The sequence below is a fragment of the Phascolarctos cinereus genome, unplaced genomic scaffold (assembly GCF_003287225.1).
Source record: "Phascolarctos cinereus isolate Bilbo 61053 unplaced genomic scaffold, phaCin_HiC Scaffold_3;HRSCAF=262, whole genome shotgun sequence".
Taxonomy (NCBI): Eukaryota; Metazoa; Chordata; class Mammalia; order Diprotodontia; family Phascolarctidae; genus Phascolarctos; species Phascolarctos cinereus.
In genome coordinates, this window is record NW_027555736.1 from 46,646,175 (window position 1) to 46,664,831 (window position 18,657).

Genomic DNA, 18,657 nt, shown 5'->3' on the forward strand with positions numbered 1-18,657 from the left:
GACACCCTTGACTCCTTGACTTTAGAGTCCAAAGGACTAAGGTTTGAGCCCTTGTTCCATTACTTATATTACCTGTGTGACCTTGGAACAGTCACTCATCTTTCTGGGTAGCCTTAATTCCTCAGTTGTAAAATAAGGTGAAGACAAATCCCTTCAGCTCCAAATCAATTCAATTTTAACAAATGTTTCTGAGACATTTCCCGTATGACAAGCATTGTCCTAGGCTCAAAGAAACAAGTCTGTGCCCTCAAACAGCTTACATTTTATCACGGGGATGTGGCATGTCCACAGAAAAATGCACATTTGGGCATGATAGGGGCAAAGGAGAGGCCCAAAGGGCTTTAGGAAAATTTGAAGAAGAGAATACTTTGCCCGGAGATAAGGGTTTGTGCATGTGGTGGCATTGGACCTGAGTCTTAAGGGAAGAGAAAGATTCTGCAAGGCAGATGAGAAGATGGATTCTCCTACTGGGTGACAGCCTATGTGAATTCATGAAGACAGGCAATGGCACATTGTATTTGTGGATCAGTCCATTGTCCAAAGTGGTCAGAACTGAAAGCACATGAACAAGAATCATGTGAAGTAAAGCTGGAAAGGCCAGTTGGAGTCAGCTGAAGTCAGCCTTAAAAGTCAAGAATTTGCAGTTCACCCTTAAGGCAATAGGTAGTCACTGTGCTTAGGAAGCCAAGGATTTTAAGTGTCCTCAATTTAGACTCTGATGAAGGAGAGAGGATAGAGTAAATGAAAGATACCATAAAATGGCTTGCAAGTTGAGTACCGGATTAGCTGACTGGAGCAGAAAGGTTTGATGGTTCCAAGTGAAGTCCGTTTTCATTTGGGTAGGCAGGGAGTGGGCCCCCACAGCCCATAAGCTGAAGGCCATATAGACAAAAGAAGGAATATTGGGAAATGATTGTTTCTCCTGGCCCTTGGCCAGGTTGCCAAAGGTTCCAACCACAGCCAGTGCCCCAGGGAAAGCGACAGCATCATATCTAACAAAGTCTGACTTCACTCTGGAGGAGTGGATCAAGAAGGAAGAAAAGGAATGGGCAAAAGGAGGGAAAACTGGAGGCCAGGTCTGTTACTAACTAGTGGTACATGTGGGGGCAAGTCACTTGATACCTCACTGGGTCTCCTGTGTAAAACAAGGGACTTGCTCCCCAAAGAACTTCTTCCTTCCCATTCTACAATCAATAGCTACAAGGCCAAGTATCTAGTCTTACCCTTAGGCTCAAAAATCCATTTCCCCAGCACAGGACTTCTGCACATGTTGGGAGAGGGGAGGGGGGTTTCAAGACAGCAGTCCCAATCAAAAAGATCGCGTAATTAATGGGTGGCAAGATGGGGAGGGAGTCAGATTTTGGTGATCTTCCTGTAGCTGAAGGCGTATCATGTTAGGGATTCGATTTCTTGGGAGGACAGAAGGAGGAGCAACAGTAGAGTATGTGAAGAAGCAATTTAATCTTGGAAAAAAGTGGGGGGACTTACTAAAAATTAAAGCTGTCCAGAAGTAGAATGGGCCAATTTGGGAGATGGAAGAGTTGCCCTTCATTGACATTCTTCCAGCAAAGTCTGGGTGATTATTTCTCAGTAATGTACTCCATCAATGACTATCATTTATTAAGGACTTAATTGGTGCCGGGCACAGGGCTGTGGGGGAGACTTTTGTTCAAAGATGGATCGAACCACGTAATCTCTTTGGTCCCTCCCTTCCAACCCTGAGAGAAGCACAGGGAGGAAATGCTGAGAGAGACAGAGAGACAGACACAGAGACACAGACTGAGACAGTGACACAGAGAGACAGACAGACAGACAAAGAGACAGAGACAGACAGCGATAGAGAGAAGGGAGGGAGAGGGAGTAGGAGTCAGCATTCTGTAGAATGTTAGGGCTAGAAAGATTCCAAGTTAGATCCAGTCCACTCATCACATTGTAGACCATAGGAAACATAGGTCACAAAACATAGTAAGAGGCTTCTGGCTACTTCTCTCCAAGGTGAGAGGATGAGTAAAGATGAAGGTATTCGTGAAGGTCTGCCCTCAATTCTCAGGGGATGACTAGGACTGAGAGGGAAGCCTGACCAAGCCTAAGGTGCCTCTCCTAAGATCAAAGAAAGTTAACACTGGGTCTTTAGAGAGTATCTTGCCCAATCCCCTCATTTTACACAGTAGGAAACTGAGGCTTAGAGAGTTCACCAAATTTTACCACATTAATAACAGCTAAGCTGGGGCTAGACCTCAGATCTTTGACTCCCAGGCCAGCATACCAGCTTCCTAATTAAATCCAGAGCAGAGTTTATATAATCAGGGTAATAGCTAACATTTATGTGGGGCTTTAAGGTTTTTAAAGTGCTTTACATATATTATTACATTTGATCCTCAAAACAACCCTGGGGGCTAGGTACCAAGATTACCCTCATTTTAAAAATGAGAAAACTGAGGCAGACAAAGGTTAAGTGACTTGCCCAGGGTCAGGAAAATAGTCTGAGGCTGGATCTGAACTCGGGTCTTCTTGACTCCAGGTCCAGCACTCTATCCACTTGAACAACCTAATTGTCTCTAGGTGTAGAATGCAGAAAACTCAGCTTTAAGACTCACTTTCATTCAGACTGCTTTTTAAACCCTTTAGGAGAAAAGGCCGACAGCACTGTTGGGTTATTTCGGATTAAATACTGTGCTGACTCTTAATCCAGATGTAGGGAGCTGGCCAGTGCCCCTCTCTGGGCAGACATTTCCCATCACAGATCCCCACGTCCTGGGTTTCCATTTGCCTTAGTGCCCAAAGTGGGATTCATGTCTTCCCCTGCTCTCTGGCCCATGATCCCCACACTGACAAGTATATCTCTCACCAATCACCCTTTAGTCTCATCTTTCAGCCACCACAAACATCCACCCTCCTCTTCCCCACAGCAGAAACAGCTGTGGACCTCTATTGTTCCCTTCTCTGGTCCTTTCTCTCAGGCCCTCCTCTTCCTCCTCCTCCTCTTTTCCCTCTCCTGTGTGTAACCTATCTGGCTCTAAAGAACCAAAAGAGACTGCCCCTTCTTGGAGGGTTCAAGGCCATGCCTTGAGGGTGTTGTGTTCAGCAATGCCAGATCCTCAAAGGAGAAAATAAAAGTTTGACTCTCACAATCCCAACTCCAAATAAACCTCAGTAATCTTCACAGTCAATCCTCAACTCCTCTGTGCCCTAGGCTATACCAATCCTCTCCCTGCTTCCTCAGAGTTCTGCTGTGAGGAGGGGCAGTATGAGAGAGAGAGAGAGAGAGAGAGAGAGAGAGAGAGAGAGAGAGAGAGAGAGAGAGAGAGGATGTGGCCATGTAATTTGGCATCAAAAGAATTTCACTAATGGCCAATGGAATGAGAATACTTTGTCATCTCTTTCCATCTCCCCCCTTCCAATTAAAAACTCAAGGAAAGAACAAATGAAACATCCATGCAGACATTTCATGCTACGTCCAAAGTGAGAATGAAACCCAATTAGAACAGTGGGCTGAAACCGTGGGATTGTAAAAATAACTCTTGGACCTTGGATTCTCCCAAGGCCTGCCCACTCTGACTGACTGCCCTAAGGAAATATCTCAATGACTATGGCAGCAGCTGACAAGCACTCGGAGAAGTCTGTGTACTGGACATGAAGCTGAGGAGCCAGCACTGAAAGAATTTCCCTAAATGTTGGCTGTGCTCCCCCTGCCTTAGCCCCCCGGGGAGGGGAGGATGGAAGGTGAGAAGAGGGCTGAGGAGCTCCAGCCATGTCCCTCCTGGAAGCTCTGGGCAGGAAAACCAAGCACTCCCCTGGAGAGAGCTTGAGCTCCAGGGCTGGCGTGCAGAACTAACCTCCTCTGTCTCCCTCAGGGAGAGTCGGGCATGGTTCTGAGCATCCCAGGGACAGCCCAAACTTTGGACTTATTTGAGAGGCAAAGGGAGGAGTCCCAGGGGCCTACCACCCCCTGGAAACTTGGCTTAGTGGGCTGGCATGTCTGGTTCCCTTGACTGAACAGGAGATCAAATTCGCCCCTAGTGGCAGAGCAATGTAGTTTAGGAGTACAGTCAACTGGCCAAGGGCCCCGAGGAAGCCTCCTTCCTCCAGTTTTCAGGACTGCCCCTGCCTTCAAGGTTTCCAGAAGACATTTCAGATCCATAATGTACTTTTGTACCTCGAAGTTTTTGCCTGAAGGTCATCCCATATGTGACAGAATCTAGGAACAACAGTGGCTGCAACCACAACAATATGGTAGAGGCCATTTCAGAACTCACCTAGGTTGGGGCAGCTAGGTGGTGCGGTAGCTAGAGCAGCGGCCTGGAAGTCAGGAGGACCTGAGTTCAAATCCGGCCTCAGACACATAGCACTCATTATCCGTGTGACTCTGGGCAAGTCGCGTAACCCCAATCACCTCACTTTAAAAAAAAAGTTGCTAAAGAAGTTACCTAAGTCATATCAAAAGCCCTCCTGAGACTTTACAGCAATTCATGACAGAAGGGTTTTTGTCCCTCTGACAAGGCAGGTTGCAACCTCTCTATAATTTCACAGGATTGGAGCCTGAGAACTAGAAGGACTTCAAAGGTCCCTAAGTCCACCCCCTCATTTTACTGATGAAGATCTGAGGCCCAGAGAGTAACCTGTCTAAAATCACACAGGGAATAACAAGAAGAAGAGTCAACATCTGAATCCAGGACTTCTGACTACTGAGCAGTGTTCTTTACTACCCTTTCTTTCCAATATGTAGTCTCAGAGGGTTGCCTGAGGCTCAGAGAGAGATCAGATGACCTGACCCATGGTTAGACCGCTAATAAGTATCAAAGGTGGGATCTGAACACAGGTTTCCCTGACTCCAAGTCCATCATTCTACCTAGTAAGCATTCTGCCTCCCTTTTAGAGTCTACATTCTTGATTCTTAAAGGGATAATTAAAAATCCAAGCTTTTAGTTTCCCTTCCTTCTCCTTCCATTTCCCTATTGTTGTTCAGTCCTGGCCAATCCTTTGTGACCTCACTTTATGATTTTCTTGACAAAGATACTGGATTTGCTATTTCCTTCTCCAGCTCATTTTACAGTTGAAGAAACTGAGGCAAACAGTGTTAAGTGACTTGCTCAAGGTCACACAACTAGTAAGGATTTGAACTCAGGTCTTCTAACTCCAGGCCAGTGATCCATCCACTGTGCTGCCTAGCTGCCCGCCCCCCACCCCAGTTTCCTATGCTTTCCACTATTTTCTTATCTAGAGGATAGAGTGGAGGAATAATTCTCAGAATCCCAGGTTATCTGGGCTGGAAGGGACCATAACCCAACGTTCTAACTTTACAGAAGAAGAAAATGAATGAGAGAGAGAGAGAGAGAGAGAGAGAGAGAGAGAGAGAGAGAGAGAGAGAGAGAGAGAGAGAGAGAGAGAGAGAGAGAGAGAGAGAGAGAATGACCTGCCCATGACCACATAGCAAATTAGGGTCAGAATCTTGTCTAGCGCTGCAACCTTCTGACTCCTGGTCTAACAATGAACACGTTCCTGGCTCTAACCCTGCCCCTTTCTCACCACCTAGAATACCACACCTCTCCTTCCACCCTCCCACTGCCCAGAGTGAAAGACTGGAGGTGAAATGACCAAGATGAGGTTTGGAGATGACTTTTAGGTCTCAAAGGGAATGGAATCTATTCTGGGCAAGGCACAGATCTCCCTTGGAGACCCCTGGGGCAGACAGTAAAGAGAGAGACATCTTCCCAGTGCTGTTCTCTAGCAAAGGTACCAGGCTACTATGTGGCTAATGTGCTTCTACAGGCCAGATGTCTGAGTATCCAGGGCAAAGGTTATCACAGCAAAGAGGAGGAGGTGATAAAGAATACTGGATTGGGGATCAGGAGATATGGACTCCCAGCTCTACTACACATTTGATGAGTGAGCTTGGGCCTTGAAAATTGTCTGGGCCTCAGTTTCCTTCTCTGTAAAAGGAAAGTTTTGAACTAGATGATCTTTGAAAGGAAGGAGAAAAGGAAAGAGGGAGGGGAGAAGAGAAGAGAAGAGAAGAGAAGAGAAGAGAAGAGAAGAGAAGAGAAGAGAAGAGAAGAGAAGAGAAGAGAAGAGAAGAGAAGAGAAGAGAGAAAGAGAAGAGAAAGAGGAGAAGAGAAGAGAAGAAGAAGAGAAGGAAGAGAAAGAAGGGAAGGGAAGAGAAGGGAAGAGAAGGGAAGGGAAGGGAAGGGAAGGGAAGGGAAGGGAAGGGAAGGGAAGGGAAGGGAAGGGAAGGGAAGGGAAGGGAAGGGAAGGGAAGGGAAGGGAAGGAAGGGAAGGGAAGGGAAGGGAAGGGAAGGGAAAAGAAGTGAAGGAAAGAAAAAAGCAAAGATGCTGGGGGTGCTGCCTGGAGCATCAAGGAATAGAATATTTGGCTTAAAGTCCAGAAAAGGTGGGTTCATATTCCACCTCTGACACTTTCCAGCTGTTCAAGCACTTAACTTTTCTGAGTTTAGGTTTTCTTTTTGCAAAATGAGGGGGCTGGGCTAGATGACCTCTGAGGTTCCCTCCAGCTTGGAATGGAGGATTGCTTGTTTGCTGCTGAAATCATTGGGTGGGGCCAGAAAGAGTGGGAAACCAGAGTCTGGAGTCAGGGATTCTAGGACCCTAGCTTAAATGGTGGAGAGCTCCTCAGGATCTGGTAGCAGGGATTACAGAAGGAAGCCTGAGATGATTCATCCAGACCAATCCCTTCATTTTCAAAGAAGGAAAGGGAGATGCAGAAAGGGAGATGACTTTCCCAAGGCCACACAGCTAGTAAGAAGCAAAACAGGACTTCCAGTCCAAGTCTTCTTATTTGAAATCTGGTGACCTTTCCAACAAACCAAGTTACTCAAGCTCCCACAGCTCTACAATGCAAATAAGGACTGAAAAACACCTTCCTGGAATTGGAGTAAGGAGACCTGAGTTCCAATCTCAACTAAGCACAGTGCTTGGGACCTGGTGAGTGCTTAATAAATGTGTTTTCATTCATTTAGTCATTCAGCCCTTCCACTAGCTATTTGTGTGCAACCTGCAACATGTAACACCCCCTCTCCAGGGCTCGTTTCTTCCTCCGTGCAAAGAACTTGGACTGCATGCCCCAAAGGTCCTTTCCAGGCCTCAGTCAATGATCCTAGCCTTCTGCCTTTTAAAGCCAATGTTCTTTTAACTATGGGGTACAGGGTAAAGTCCCCTCAGGCTGGAAAACAAGCGAAGGGGCCAAGCAGCCCATCTGCCTTTGGGGGGCAGTTGCCCTAGAGAATCCTCTTGGCTGGGACCGAGCTGAACAAGAGATTCGCTCCTTTCCTCTCATTCCCAGGTTCCCTCCCTTGTCCTCAGTTTTCACTGGGACTGCTTCCTTCTTTCTTCATCAAAGAGGAAGGCGGCCCCCCAGCTTGGCTTGCACAGCGGAGAGCAAGGGCCAGGCGCCTCGGGGGCTGGCCGCATAGCTGAAACCCGACGGGCAATAGGGCCCAGCGGTGGAGCCTCGAAAAGGAGCAAGCTGCTCTGAAACTTCCAAACTTTTCACAGCTTGTTGCTTATTCATTCAGAGTGGGAAAGAGCCAGCCCGGCTGGCCCCAGACCCAAGGAGAGAGAGAGTGAGGGAAGGCGGGAGAGAGAGAAGGAGGGAGGAGGGAGTCGGCCAGTCCCCCCCCCCCAATCCCGCACGGGAGCCATGTAAAGCCCCTCCCGGTGGTGGTCCTGTCCTTGGGGCCAGACCTGTAGGGAGTGACTCCAACTCCAGCACAGCTCCGCACGGTGCCCTGTCCTGCCTTGCCCCAGACGGAGCCCCTGGGCTCGGCCAGCGTCGCCTCCAGCCGCCCACCGCTGCCTCTCCGCTCCCGGTCTCGCCTCGCCTGGCCTCACCATGCTGCTGTCCGGGGAACCCTCCCGCTCTGAACTGGCCTGGGATAGACAGCGCTAGAACCTCGAGGAGGAAAGAAGCTGCCCACAGCGCCTCGGGGAAGGGAGGGATAGACACGTCGGGAGGTTGGGGCCTGGGGAGAAGGGGCGTCTCTACTGTTTGTGACCCGTGCTGCTAGTCCAGTCCCCGGGGAGGCAGAAGACGAGGAGGCGCAGAGACCATGGCCCGCGTCTCCTGGGAGCTCTGGGCGCTCCTGGGCTGCGGGGTCTTCCTCCTGACCCGCGGACAGCAGCAGCCTCAGCAGCAGAGCTCCGACGCCGGGCCCTGGAGGCAGATGATCCGGTGGGAAAACAACGGACGGGTGTACAGCCTCCTGAACTCGGGCTCCGAGTACCTGCCCGCGGGCTCTGTGGACAACGACGGCAGCGCCCAGGTGCTTCTGGCCGGAGCCCAGCAGACGACCAGCCGGAGAAGCCCGGGACGCCCCATCCGCAGGCAGGCCCCTTCACTGCCCGTGAGGGTTGGCTCGGACACCATCCGAGGGCAGGCCCGGCACCCTTTCGGCTTCGGCCAGGTGCCAGAAAACTGGAGGGAAGTGGCCGTCGGGGACAGCACGGGGATGGCCAGAGCCCGCACCTCCGTCTCCCGGCAACGACAGGCGAGCTCCGCCTCCTCCTCCGTCTCGTCGGGCTCAGTCTCAGCCTCAGCCTCTGCCTTCGCCCAGACCACCTACCGGCAGCCATCTTATCCGGCGCAGTTCCCCTACCCCCAGCCCCCTTTTGTCAGTCAGTACGAGACGTACGAGCATGCACCCAGGGTCTATGATGAGAGCTACGTGTATTACCGGAGCGCCGGAGGCGGGCCTGGAGCCGGGGCAGCTGCAGTGGCCTCGGCTGGAGTCATCTACCCCTTCCAGCCCCGGCTGAGGTATGAGGAATACGGGGAGGAGCAGACCCCGTATCAGCCTCAGGGCTTCTATCCAGCCCAGGAGATGCCCCTCATGCCAATGCCCCAGCCCCAGCCCCAGCCTTCCGACGGGCTGGACAGGAGGTATTCCCACAGTCTGTATCATGAGGGGACCACAAACTTTGATCAAGCTTACCAAGACACTTACAACTCGGTCCCAGGCCAGGTGGTGCCGGGCCAAGTGGCAGCTGCTCCTGACACCCCGCAGGTGAACGGGGGCTCCTCCCCAGGCTTGGGACCAGGCTATGTGACTGATCCCCGCCTGGGTTGGCAATCACCCTATGCCAATGTGCCCCCAGAAACTTACATCCCACCGAGAGTGGTGGAACCTCAGCCTCCATTCCGGGTCCTGGAGCCTTATGGGAGTGCCCCGAGGCCTGAATCCTACTTGCCCATCAGGAGCTCCGAAGCTCCCCCATTAGGTGGGGACAGACAGGGCACTCAGCAAGGCCGGGTCAGCGTGGGCAGTGTGTATAGGCCCAACCAGAATGGACGAGGTGAGTACTGAGCACCTCCTGAAGGGACCATGGTTTAAAGGAATGGACTGGGAGTTCCTTTTAATGGCGTCCTGTATGACACTGCCAAGAACGCAGTCCTGAAGGCAGAAAAGCTGGGTCCAAATCTTGATTATTACCATGTAGTAGACAGAGGTACTTGGCCAAGTCAATATATCTTAGTTTCCTGATCTGTAAAATGGGGATATCACTTGCCTTGCCTACTTCATAAGTTTCAAACTAGATAGCCCATATAAAGTGTTATCTAAATATAAGTTATTGTCTACCAACTCTAACCAATCACAAGCATTTATTGAGCACCTACTGTGTACCAGACACTGTTAGGAGCTTGAGAGACAGACAAACCTGAAACAGTTCCTGCCCCCAAGAACCTTACATTCCACCTGGGGAAACAATGGGTAGATATGCAATACACACACACACACACACAAGCATATATGCAAGTATTCTTTAAATATATGTAACTATATATATATATATATATATAAAACTACATATATTTAAAGAATCCTAGGGGGATCAGGAAAAGTCTCATACAATCACTAATCACTGGTTCTCACTCTATTCTGCTTGATTCTCCTTGGACTCCCCTCCCCTCCCCAAGTCCCTCTCTTTTGGTCATCTTTAATCCATGTTGTCCTCGTGTCCCCACTCCACTACCTGACCTCTTCTGTGCTCAAATCCAAGCCCAGGGAAGGGAGAGGGAAAGGAAATGGAAAGAACATTGCTTCTGGAATCAGAGGACCTGGGTTCTAATTCTGTCTCTGACGCTTACTGCTTGTGCGACCTGGGAATTATCATTTGCTATCCTTGTCCTTTATCTACAAAATGAGGGGGTTGGGCCAGACGGCCTCTGAGGTCCCTTCTACCTCTAAAACTGTGAAAGTATTATAAGGGTTCACCTCCACCCCCAGCACAAAGCTTGGTAGTAAAGGCAAGCAAAGATGCAAGGCCATCTTGACAACTCCCTCCCCCCCACCCACACACACACACATAGGGAGATGGGGGAAGCTTTTCAAAAAATGTGACCTCACTTTTCAGGACTATTGCATTAATTCAGCAAGCACTTATTAGGCTCATATCATATTTTCCTGAATCTCAGTTTCCTCCTCTGTAAGAAGGAGTGAGGGGGATAGCTAGGTGGTGCAGTGGATAGAGCACTGGTCTTGGAATCAGGAGGACCTGAGTTGAAATCCGGCCTCAGAACAAATGCTTGACACTTACTTAGCTGTGTGACCCTGGGCAAGTCACTTAACCCCAATTACCTAAAGAAAAATTTTTTAAAAATGTAAAAAGGAGTTATACAATCCCTCTAGTGCCAATGACCCTTTGTACCAGGTGCTATGATAGACACTGGGGCACAAATACAAAACAATATCACTTGCTCTTGGGCTGACATTATATATTGGGGGCTGGGTGTGTTTAACACATACACAGATAAGAAAATACAAGGTCTAGATAACATGATTTTGGGACTGGCAAGCACTAACAAAAGGAAGGTCAGAAGGGGGCTCATGTAGAAAATAGTTCCTAAGTAGAACTTTGAAGAGATCTGGAGATTCTGAGAGGAGATGAAAGTTCTGTTTGCACCCTAGGAAAACTGGGGACAAGATGAGCAGCTAGTCAGTTATGGAAGTCCCTGAAGGCTTAAAGTCTATCAGTCTACTTTCCAGTGCCCATCTGTCCCTTCAGTCCTTTGATGATTGCACCTGTGGCCACTGCTCCTAGGGGTGTGGGAGCTGCCCATCTCTATTCAGTCAGAACCCTCTATTCAGGCAGTCCCACGTCTTTTAAGGTAATTGGTCAGTACCTTTAACCAATATACACAAACCTCTTCTCTAACCACTTATCCAATCCAATTGAATATGGTTGCCATGGAAACAGCTACGATGATGGGTCTCCTAGGTAACAGCAGACCTTGATAAGCCTCAAGGTCTCCCTTGGTAGGCAGATCCCTGAGGGATTTGTCCCATAAATCCCTGCTTCTATGTAATTTTAACTAACCAAACCATTCACCCTAGTTCTTGTTGTATTCTAATGGAGATCTCTCCTATGTTCCTCCTTCCATGGAGCTGAAGTCACTTCATGGCTCATTGTGCAGGTAAGGTATAGAGGTGCTGTCTTGATCAGCGGTTACCAACTCTGCTGCCAGCACAAGGCAGCCTGAATCTTGAAAGTTGGCTATGAGTCATAGATTGTATACCTTTTCAAATGCATGGAAGGAGCTTAGCAGAGGAACCATGTAGTGACTCCTTCCGTAAAGTGAAGAATTACTCTGTAAAGTATTTAATTCTCCTTCCCTTCCCACTAATTCTTTCGTTTGGTCAATTCAGAGTCTTTTATATTTTTTTGTATTTCATCACCTATATTTCCCACTATAGCCCTCCCTCCTTCCAAAGGGCCATATAACAAAGCCTTCTCTCCATTTTCCAGAACCATCCTTCATAACAAAGAAAAAAGAAGAAGGGGGAAAATTCAGCCAAACTAGCCAACACATAAAAAAGTCTGACACTACACGAAGTGTTCTATACCCACAGTCCCTGAGGACCTTTGCAAAGAAAATGTTCCTCATATATCTTCTTTGGGGCCAAGTTTGAGCATGATAATTTCACAACATTCAGTTTCAATCACTTTGTTCTGAAAAGAACTTGTGTTCTTACAGTTATTGTAAGTGTCATTTTCCTGATTCTTCTTACTTCATTTTGGATCAGTTCAGATGAGTCTTCAATACTTTTCCACATTCATCATTTCTTACCATGCAGTAATATTTCATTATATTCATGTACTACAACCTGTTTAATCACATCTCAATTGAGGGAGATCTACTTTGTTTCCAGATGTTTTTTAGTTGGTTGGTTTTTGCTACTACCAAAGGTGCTGCTACAAATATTTTGGTGGACAGGGGGCCTTTCTTTTTGTTAGTGACCTCCTTGGTATATATTCCTAGTAGTGAGCTCCATATCAAAGGGAAAGGACATTTTAGCCACATTTTTTGCACAATTCCAAACTGCTTTCCAGAATGATTGGATGAATTTGTAATTCTACACCATTAGGTATTGGTAGCGTCTATAGGTTTTTCTTAAAGCAAGTCTTACCTATCTATCAGGTTTTTCTAAAGTAAGTCTAACCTATAATCAAATAAGAGTAATAATAATAGTTGGCATTTATATAATGCTTTAAAGTTTGCAGAATGTTTAATATTTTATCTCATTTGGTCCTTCAACAACCCTGTGAGGCAGTTGCTATTATTATTGCCATTTTACAGAGAAGTAAATAGAAGCTAAGCTAATTAAGTGACTTGTCTAGGGTCACACAGCTACTAAGTGTCTGAGGCAGAATTTGAACTCAGCTCATCCTGACTCCAGGACCATTCCTCTATGAACTATGCCACCTAGTTGCCTGGGTATTCAATTTGTAATTCTAAAGCTGTGGGTCCTTGGGTATATGTCAACTTTAGTTTCTTCAGTTGTAAAATGGGGATGTTAGTCACATTATCTGCTTCGTAAAGTTGTTGAATCAAGCCAGAGGACCCATGTAGAGTACTACATAAATGCAAGCTAAAATATGCAAAACCTAAGCAACGCAAGGTTGTGTTGCATGTGAGGGACATAATGAATGTTCTTAATTTCATAGATTCCTCCATTGTCCCCCTCTCCCATTCTTTCCTCTTCATAAGGCTTTCCCTCTATCTCTGTGCACAGTTTTGCCCTTGGGCAGTCAGGAATCTCCCCTGGGTCATGGACTAAAGGACCCCATGGAAGCAGACAGTTTATTTAATGGGACTGAACAGGGAGATATGAGAGGGAGCAGCCCATATTGTTGTCCCTCTGCTACCTGCTCCCTCCTCACCCCATCCCCACTCCCAGAGATGCTGTGATAATGGAAAATTCCAGCCTTGGTGAGGGCATACCAGGTCTTGTATTGAAGCTTATACCGAAGAGCAGACACCACCTCCCTTTCCCCCCAACACACACACACACACACACACACACACACACACACACACACACACACAGAGTTTTATGCAAGCAGTTCTGGACAGAAATGTGGATTTTAAGAACTTCATTTCTTTCTAGCCCATTATCCAGGGTTCAAAGGCTAAGCTGAGCAATACACATACATGTATGGATATGTGCTTATATGTATTACCAGTTCACAAAATTAATATTCATGAATATTGCCCCACACCCTACACAACAAGGACTCATCTGCACCTGTTTGGTTTCATAGGATCCAGTACCAACTTTTCTCTTTTCCTTTGGGTTCTCTGTCTTTCACTCTCTTCTCTTCATCTCATTTCTCTTTGTTTTTATGTGGCTGTGATTCATCCCTCACTCTCTCTAAATTGCTACTGATTTCTTTCCTCCCCTTCTGGACTACTTGTCACCTAGGAGGTAGATTCAGCTAGATAGAGAGTAATTTCTACCACAGAGTACTTTACTTTGACTTTGATGAGAAGCCACCACTATAACTCACAGAACAAAAGGGATTTTAACAGCAACCAATTAAAGAGCTTTCTCCTGCATAATCTTCAGTGACACTTTGTCAACATTAGTCCAAATATGCTATTATCATTCTTCTTGCATAGATGGAGAAACTGAGGCCTAGAGAAAGAAAGTGATTGGACTTTTGCCACATATAAGGAAAGGGAGGCAAGGAGGAAGAAAGGGCTAATAAGTATTTATTAAGCACCTACTATGTGCCAAGCATCATGCTAAGAACTTTACAAATATTATGTCATTTTATCCTTATAACAACCCTGTAATGGTTATTATCCTTATTTTACAGATGAAGAAACTGAGGCAGGCAAAGATTAAGTGACTTGGCCAGGGTCATATAGCTACTAAATGAATGAGGCTAGATCTGAAATCAGGTCATCCTGACTCCAGGACCAGGTCTCCATTCACTATATCACTTAGTTTATAGCACTAACTCGTAGAATCCCATTTGGCCATACATCCAATTCATCACTTAGAGAGTAGTCTTCCTCACATGCAGCTCTGATTTGTCACTCCCAAGTTTAAAATCCTCCCATGGTGATGGGAAAATCATCTGTATAAACATTACTATATTAGGTCTCCACCCCCTTGGACTGAGGGAAAGGTCAGTAATCCAAGCAAACAGACAATAGGAATCTCATGGGGTTATGTAGGCAGAGTACCAAAGCTCAACCAAGTGGCAGTGACCCTTCATCCCTGATTGGCTGAGGGTATGACACATAATTAAACACACCAATCTGCTAAAGGCTAAGGTCCAGAAGCAAGATAAAGGCAGGGTTAGCCAAGAGTTCTGGAAACAGAGAGGGAAATGATTTTCCCTTCTCCAAGATGGCACCACACCTTTTAGAAAGGCACAGTAGATTAGATAAGCAACATTAAAGCTAGCCAATGGGTCTGCTGCTCAGAGTGCTTTTATACACTCTAGATCAGGGGTGGGGAACCCACAGCCTCAAGGCCACATGTGGGCTTCTAGGTCCTTCCCCACCCCTGCTCTAGATATTTTGAACATTTTATATATTATATTGATTATATCATAAATAAATATCATTGTTCTCTAAAACTTGTCAGTGGATAAAAGGCAACCACTTTGAGGGGTGGAGGATTTATGACCAGAATGCAGAGCCAACATTGGCCTTATGACTTTCCAAGGTTCAGTAACAGCAGGCATGATGTAATGAATGAGGTACCATAACTTAAAGACAGGATTTCTTCTTTTGGATTGGGTCAAAAGGAAATCCACTTCTACATACATCCATACACCCACCCCCAGAATGAAGAATTATAGCAGAGTTTTAGCCCATGTCTTCATAGGCTTCTTACTGCCTACTTGGGAAAAGTCTAAATTTCTTCCCCATCTCACCACTTTGTGTTCATACCATTTATTGGGTCCTAATCTCATACTGCAACATGACAGAGACCTTGCTCTTTGGGGAAGGATTGTGTCTTTGCTTTCTCTTGTGTCTTCCACAGCCTCTTAGATATAGTTGGTACCCAATAAATACCTCAATATGTGAATGAATGAGTATATGAGAGAGTGAGTGAATGTATGAAGTGAATGAATGAAAAAGTAGAGCTGAAAAAAAAGAGCCTATTAAATCACTGGACTCTCCATTGGGTTCTCCAGACCAGCAAATTCATTAGCTTTGGGAGATTGACCTGACTTCTCCATTGAGAGCATCATGAGTGGGAAATGCTTTATTGTCTCTCTTTGGTGGAGGCTTCATTACTGACATTCTCTACCCCCAGCAAGAAGGAACCTTTGGCTAGGCACCTTGATAATGCAGAGGATTTATATAGCCACCTCTATGGGCTCAGAGCACCACAAACTTCCCCAGCATTTCACTGAACCAAAGCCCCTTAGAGCTGGAAGGACCCTTAGAGATTAGGCCAATTTGATGGAGGATAGGAGACAGACCTGAAGTGATTTGGCCAAGGTCACCATGAGTTGGTGGCAAAGCCAGGACAAAGGAAGATCTCAGGAACTTTGTCTCCCATTCCCACTCTTCATCATTATAATCAACTGCTTTCCCTTTGAGAAGGGACAGGGGTTGGCCCCCTTCTCAATGTCCACTCTCATTTAATAGGAGAATCTCAGCTGCAGAAAGGGAAGGCAGTGTACCCAAGGTCACACAGATTGCCAACAGAGGTAGAGTCAGAACTCACCTTTCTTGAACTGAAAGATTGAGGTATTTTATTAAAAAAAAACAAAAATCTCATGCCTCCACCCTTTGAATATTAGAGCTCTAAAAACCATATCCTTCCCACCACTTCCCTTGGTCCGGAAACTGCACCTGGAAGTTCTCAAGCCCCAAACCTCAGCAAAGGTGGGCAGAGCTAATTCCCACTGTGTTGTGCATACCCTCCCTCCTCTCCAACTCCCCCACCCACACACAGACAACCATAGCATCATGGGGGTATCTTGTGTTCTGCCTCCTCTCCAGACCCCACAGCTTTGATCTGGAGGGACCAAGGCGCAAGGCTGAATGTCCATTCCTGAGCCCACCCGCTAGTGGGGCCACTTCCCCATGCCTCCTACCTCCACATGTCTCTGATTAGATTTATTTTCCCTTTATGTGCTTGAGTCACCTAGCAACTGCTCAGCCCAGCATTTTTGTCTTCGTCTCCCAGAGGGATTGCTCAGCTCAGCGTGGGCGGTGTGGGGCTTAAGCTGTTTCTCCAGAACTGTTCTCTGCATACCAAAGGTTCACACTGAAATGAGGGGACTGGGGGGGGGGGTGCAGATCCCAGAATACCTACCCACTCCCCCATTGTCCAGGAGTGGGGCTGCCACTCCAAGCATCCTAGCATCATAGAAAGGACCTTGGGGACTGGCCTGTGGAGGTTGCAATTTGCCTAAGGTCACCCAGATAATAAGCATCAGAGGTGGAATCTGAACCCACATCCTCTTACTCTAGAAACAAGGGTCTTTGTTCTCTGCCTTACTCCCCCTCCCATAAAGGATCTGAGGGGCACTTCATTTCAAAGCAGCTTCCAGATTCAATGAGACTGTTCTGACCCCTCCCCCATACCCCTCACCACCCCCTTGCTGGTAGCACCTTTCCTCTGATGTTGCTCCCCACTTACTCTGTATCTATCTTATGCACCTAGTTGTTTGTATAATGTCTCCCCAATTATAATGGAGGCTCCTTAAGGGGGAAGATCCTGGTTATGCCTTTTTCTGTATCCTCAGCACTTAGCACAGTGTCTCACACATAGTAAGTGTTCAATAAATGTTTGTTGACTGACTGAATGTTACCTCTCCGAGCCTCCGTTTGCTCTTCCGAAAAGTGGAGATGATAATACTAGTTCTTCTGCCTACCTCACAAGGGAAACAATTTGTTAAAAACTTCAAAGTGAATCTCAGTTGTCAGTATTAGTCCTTTTCAGCCAGGGCAACTGAGATGAACAAGAATGACAAGGCAATGTGGCTGAATGAGAAGGACTTGGCTGGAAGGTCAGCACCCTGGCCAGCCACTAGGTAATGGGACTTCAAATTCATTTAGCTTTGACTTCATTTAATCTTTCTGGCCTTTAGTTTTTCCATGTGGAACACCAAAATAACATTCACTATTCTACCGACCTCACTGAGCCATTGGTCAAGGGAGATAGATAATGAACAGGAAAGTGCTTTGAAAAGTTCAAAGTGCCATATTACTATAAAGGATTATCATCATTCATTATCTACTTCTAAGGGTTATTATTCTTATTAATTAATTGTCTAGTGATTGTAAGGAAAGTGCTTTATCACTGACAATGCTGATTCTGCCCTTCAAGGCTCTCCACAATCTGATTTCAACCTACCTTTCCAGTCTTATCTCATAATACCTCCCTTCCTATAAATTCAACTTTACCAAGCATTTATTAAACACCTACTATGTGCAAGAGATCTTGCTGGACACTGAAAAGGCAAAGACAAAAATGAAGCAGTACTTACCCTCGAGGAGTTTTGGTTACAGTTGGGGGAGGAGAATGAGCTACACCTTGGGTAAAGATAAGTACTTGGAGTTCATTTGAGAAGGTAGAGAATAGTCAAGAGGGCTCAGGGAAGGTTCTCAGAGGAGGTGATCCCTGAGAATTTCTCCTGGCCAACTGCATTCACCTCTGCCCCTCAGACCCATTCCTATTTATAGCCTCCCTCCCCCAGTTCTGGCTTTTGAAGTCAACCTCTTCATAAAATTAATGCCCACTCTACTCTCACCTCTTTCATTAAGTCTTTCATGATCCTCCCTACAGAAAGGGTCTCCTTCCTTTCACTTATTGGAGCACTGCAACTGGTCTTCTTCTTTCCACTTAGCTCAGTTTTACTTGGGTCATAGTTATTTGTATAGCTGTCCTTTCTGCCACTACCTTCTCCTCCTCTTACCATTACTACTACTACTACTACTACTACTACTACTACTACTACTACTACTACTACTACTACTACTGCTACTACTGCTACTACTACTACTACTACTGCTACTACTACTACTACTACTACTACTACTACTACTACTATTACTGCTACTACTGCTACTACTGCTACTACTACTACTACTACTGCTACTACTACTACTACTACTACTACTACTACTACTACTACTACTGCTACTATTACTGCTGCTGCTGCTGCTGCATTGTTATATTGTAATATTCTTGAGGGCAAAGTTATGTCTATCTTTGTATCTTCCCATGCCAAGCACAGAGAATTGGATTCATGCAAATACATTTTGGTTGGTATTGAAAACTTTCCTCACACCAACACTTGAGTCTGTGTCTTAGAGAACTTAGGTGACTTGCCTAGGGTCACACAGCTGATAAGTGTCCAAGATTGGGTGTTATTTATTTTTTTACA

The 18,657-nt window shown here is 46.4% G+C and overlaps 1 protein-coding gene across 1 annotated transcript in view; it reads left to right on the top strand.

Annotated features, from left to right (window-relative positions):
• The first annotated feature begins 7,471 nt into the window (after positions 1-7,471).
• Positions 7,472-18,657, top strand: part of LOXL1 (lysyl oxidase like 1) — a 47,254-nt gene continuing 36,068 nt past the window's right edge. The window contains exon 1 of the mRNA XM_020994612.2: positions 7,472-9,306. Within this exon, the coding sequence (XP_020850271.1) occupies positions 8,064-9,306 (1,243 nt within the window). The 5' untranslated portion in view covers positions 7,472-8,063. The remainder of the gene's footprint in view (positions 9,307-18,657) is intronic.